The sequence below is a fragment of the Malania oleifera genome, chromosome 8 (genome assembly GCF_029873635.1).
Source record: "Malania oleifera isolate guangnan ecotype guangnan chromosome 8, ASM2987363v1, whole genome shotgun sequence".
Lineage (NCBI taxonomy): Eukaryota > Viridiplantae > Streptophyta > Magnoliopsida > Santalales > Ximeniaceae > Malania > Malania oleifera.
This window is the reverse complement of record NC_080424.1, coordinates 8,021,629-8,026,385: the sequence shown is the minus strand read 5'-3', so window position 1 is coordinate 8,026,385 and position 4,757 is coordinate 8,021,629. Positions and strand designations below refer to the sequence as shown.

At 43.5% G+C, this 4,757-nt stretch overlaps 1 protein-coding gene across 1 annotated transcript; it reads right to left on the bottom strand.

Annotated features, from left to right (window-relative positions):
- Window positions 1-1,530: 1,530 nt before the first annotated feature.
- On the bottom strand, window positions 1,531-4,063 carry LOC131161854 (probable receptor-like protein kinase At1g11050). The gene is made up of 2 exons (XM_058117838.1): window positions 2,833-4,063; window positions 1,531-2,728 (listed from the first exon to the last, which is right to left on the bottom strand). Exons 1-2 carry the CDS (start codon window positions 3,981-3,983, stop codon window positions 1,951-1,953), a joined length of 1,929 nt encoding a protein of 642 aa, XP_057973821.1. The 5' UTR covers window positions 3,984-4,063; the 3' UTR covers window positions 1,531-1,950.
- Window positions 4,064-4,757: the final 694 nt, after the last annotated feature.

Below are 4,757 nucleotides of genomic sequence, written 5' to 3'. Positions count from 1 at the left end.
TATTAGCCTCCATGATCTTTTTAAAGATCTAGCCTTTATAGAAATTTTGAGACAAAATCTCATAAATCTGAGAACACTAGTGTGTCTGGAACGTTTGATTTTTTTGGAAACCAGTCCAACCTTACAAAAATCGAGTCAAAATTGGCTTTGTTCAGCCCAAAAACAGATTTGGATCGAGTTGGTTCAAGTTAATGGAATATTTCCCTCGCTAAAGAAATATTCTAACACCGCTTGCTGACATGGCTGAGGTGGGACCCATTGATGACATGGTAAGTGGGGTCCGTGCTAACGTGGCAAGTGGGACCCACTAATGACATGGTAGTGGGACTCACTGATGTCGTGGCAAGTGGGGGGACCACGCTGATGTGGCACTCTTCTTCTTCTTCACACCAATTTCAATTTGCAGGTTTTGCAAATTGACAAAAAACATAGTACTCAATTTAGTTTTTGCGGCGGCTTGTGTGACTTCATTCGGAGTCAGTTTTTTATGTAGTTTTCACCGTTGCGATTGTCTCAACAATAGCTACGTGATGGTATGACCAATTTGACTTTTCGAGCAACTCGAAAAAACTGACCGAGAGTTACGAACTCCTTCTTTCGCCAAAAAACTTGCTGAAAACCCCTCAATAACACTCTGATACCCGTTTGTAAGGGGATTTAAAACTCCGGCCAAAATAAACACACACTAAAGACACCAAATTTTTAACGTGGTTCAGCCAATATTACCTACATCCACGGTTGCAAAGCAACATTCCACTAATCAATTTGAGAACAATAATTACAAAAAGTAATTTCTCTCACAACAAGGAAGAAACATATGAAATTAATTTCACTTTGATTTTTCTCTCCTCACTAGTTGATCCTGGTTTGATCCAATTGATTACATTTCAAACAAATGCAATCTCATATTTAGAGGACAATGAGAGCAGCCAATTTCCTTCTCCGTCAACAAAATACAGCCATCTAATTTTCAAATTAACAATGGCTGCAGCAGCCACTTAGTCAAGTCTAGTGGGTTTTTGAATTTGCGGCTTCAACTTTGGTGAGCTTCTAGATTGACGGTGGGATATGGAATACCTAACCGGATATGCTCAAATCAAAACAATGTCATGACTGGACATTATCAACACTTTTTAAGGATATACCAACCTAGGCGAGCTGAGTATCCTATAAGTTGTTTGTGTTGGTTTAATGATATTCTCCTATGGCTTCAAAAAAAAAAAAAAATCCCTTCCACGACTTATGCAAAATTAGTATTGAGATATCACACAAATTAACATACATAAGACTACAAGAGCCACCTGATCTAATAGTTTTTATTATCATGAGTGCTTCACAGTTAGTATAATATACATATACACAAATCATGTTTGTATTGAACAAAATGACCAAATGAAAGACTTAACAAGCTTGATCTCCCTAATTACTTTTGTATTTGGATAATTACACAAGAAGCTAGACCTCTAGTTCTACTATGTTATTGAATGGGGTTTAATTAAATTTAATTAGCATATAAAGAATAAAAGAAAATTTTTAATTTGGCTGTACAACAATTATTTTTCTTAGTATTATATGAGCCCCAATCATAATTAACAGCAAAGCATTAGACCATTGACGCCAAATTTTAATGGCAAAAAATCCCCAATCCCCAAATTTTGGGTACAGTTACAGTTGCCTGCCTGCCCCAGCCCGTATGTACACAACATGCCAATTACAAAAATTAAAGCTAGCTTTCCTCTGATGAGAGGGATACTACACAAACAAGCTCCATTCATAATTAACAACAAAGCAATTGGACTATTGATGCCAAATTTTAGTGGCAAAAAATACCCAATCCCCAAACTTTGGGGACAGTTGCAGTTCTACCTCATGCCTGCCTGCCCCAGCCCGTATGTACACAACAAGCCACTTATAAAAATTAAAGCTAGCTTTCCTCTGACAAGACGGATACTACACGAACGAGCTCCCGCTCGAGCTGGGTCTCCATCCATCACTAATCCCCGACGACGAAGAAACTCCATGCGGTAACTGCAGAGACTCCAATCGAAACGGCTCATGGCTCAGAGTCAGAGGCAATGGCCTGTCGGGCAACGGCGGAATGTCAATGTCCCCTTCCAACATCTTCAGAGCCTCCGCAATGGTAGGCCTAAACGCCACCATCACATGCGCACACAGAATCCCAATCAGCACAAACCTCTCCATAACCCCTCTCGCCCCCTCCCCCCTCATCCCCTCCTCCACCACCTCCTCCACCCTCCCCGCCTTCACCAGCTTCCACGCCCAATCCGTTATCAGAACCTCAGTGCTGCAACTGCTCATCATCATCGACGCCGCGTCCAGCACCTTCCTCCCGCTCATCGTCTCCAGAATCACTATCCCGAAGCTGTACACGTCGCTCTTCTCCTTCAGCTGCCCGTACAGCGCGTACTCCGGAGCCACGTACCCGTGCGTCCCCGCCGCCCTCGTCGTCAGATGCGACTGCCCCTCCTCGCTCTGCCTCGCCAGCCCGAAATCCCCCACCCTCCCCCGCATCTCCTCGTCCAGCAGAATGTTCGTCGCCTTCACGTCCCGATGGTACACCGCCGGCCGGATCCCGTGGTGCAGGTAAGCCAGTCCCCTCGCCACGTCCAGGATTATGTTCTTCCGCTGCGGCCAACTCAGTTTGATTTTTGAATTGAAGAGGTGGTCGTGGAGGCTTCCGTTGGGCATGAAGTCGTACACGAGATACCTGTTGGAAAATGAATTTGAAATCTCGAAATGACCGACGAAGTAAAGAAGTACTAAAAGCTTTTGAAATACCTTTATACGCACAAAATACTAAAGAGTACTTACCTTCTTCTACCTCTGGAATTATCACTTGTTACGCAGCAGCCTCGGAGGGGAAGCAAGTTTCTATGCCTTATTTTGCTTATGAGCTCGACTTCATTGGTGAATTCTTTGTCCCCTTTGGAGTCCAAGTCCAGGATTTGCTTCACCGCCACCACGGTGCCGTCGGAGAAGGTACCCTTGTAAACAATTCCGTACCCGCCTTGGCCTATAAAGTTTCTCTGAGAAAACCCACTTGTTGCTCGTTCGAGCTCGGCGATGCCAAACCATGTTGCCCCGGTGTTCGGTTTCACCCGCGCCCTTACCCCATTCACGAACTCTTCGTGCAAAGCTTGTTGCCTTTTCTTCACTAACCTTTTTCTGTACACAAAGAACAGTATTCCTATGGCAATCAGAACCCCCACAAGAACACCCAAAGCCCCAAAAACCAACTTGAGCAAGTTGTTTCGGTTCGAAGTACCATTCGACGATTCGCGATCGGGTTTTGTGGAGGAGGACAAGGGCAAGCCCATTATGCAAGTAGCGGTCCGTTCGTCCTTGGGACCGAACTCGTTGACGATTCCCGCAGCATACAAAATGGTGAAGTAGAAGCATTTGGTGGAGTGCTTGGGGTCTGAAGCCACCAGCTGGGAGGTCACCTTCAACCCGGCGTCGAGGCAGGCGCTGCACCAAGTTAGTCCCTGCTGCACCATGTCTCCAGATCTGCAGGACTGATCCAGCTCAGTTGTTTCACCAATCTTTTTAATCCAATCTTGTTTATTTTCGATTCCCACGCAGCTCGAAGTGTTGGTGACGAACTGGGCGGTGTTGCTGAAGCACTGAGGGACTAAAGAGGGATCGATGGAGAGCGCGGCGATCTGGGATTGGAAGATGGAGAGACAAGAGGATGAAGAATTTGCATCGGGGAGTTGGAACAAGGAGGTGTCTTTGAGGTGTTGGGCGAGTCCCATGCCGAAGAGGCTGAGGAGGGATTGGCAGCAGCGGCCGCGGCTGTCGGCGCCAGCGTCGTGGCTGCGGCAGAGGGTAGTGTCCCATGGGAAGGTTTGGACGTAGGAGAGATCCATGGGGCATGTGGAGGATGCCAAATGGAGAAGAGAGGAGGTGAAGGAGAAGATCAGCAGACAGAGGAGGGAAGAGAAAATTTGAGACTTGCCCATCAATTCTTAATGTTTTTTCTCTTCCTCCAGCTGCAGCTTAAGGATTGAATTGGACATTAACAAATTAATTTGGCTAAAACAGTGGGGTGAAGGCATTTTTGATTGGTTTTATAGAGCATCAGATTCAGAGTAGTTGTTAGTAGTAACCTGTCAACAACGGCTGCCATGGTCAATATGTATGCACGTTGATTATTCTATATTTACTCTATGGCTAACAGACATGCATGTACATGAAATATGAGACTTGAAAGTGCCCTTTCTGAAAATGGAATCAGAAAGTCACCTTGCACGTGGTCAAAGTTCTTACATGATAAGGTTAAGCCAGGTATCCCGTCTTCTCCCCTTAGTGCGCTTATGGGGAAGGAATTGACAGAGTAGGACCGGCGACAAATGGTTAGGTTAATGAAAAGGAAAATGCATGTAATACCCGTGTAAAATATATTTCATTTTTTATTTTTTATTTTCAAAATTTTAATTTATTTTTTAGTTTTTCAAAGATTCACGTAAATATTTTTAAAATAGCTATAAAAAATAATTTATTTTTATTTTTTCAATAATTATATAATGTAATATTTGAGTTTATGTTTTTGGAATTTGGATTTGAAAGAAATTTAAATTCAACACAATTTGACGAGAAATGTGTATAAGAAATTAGTTCTTGTAAAATTTAGAATTCAACATTGTACCAATTTTGATGTTTGAACTCACTAAAATGGTATGGAGCCCCTACATTATTCGGACATGTACCAACCAATAGCTCTTAGTAATATGAGT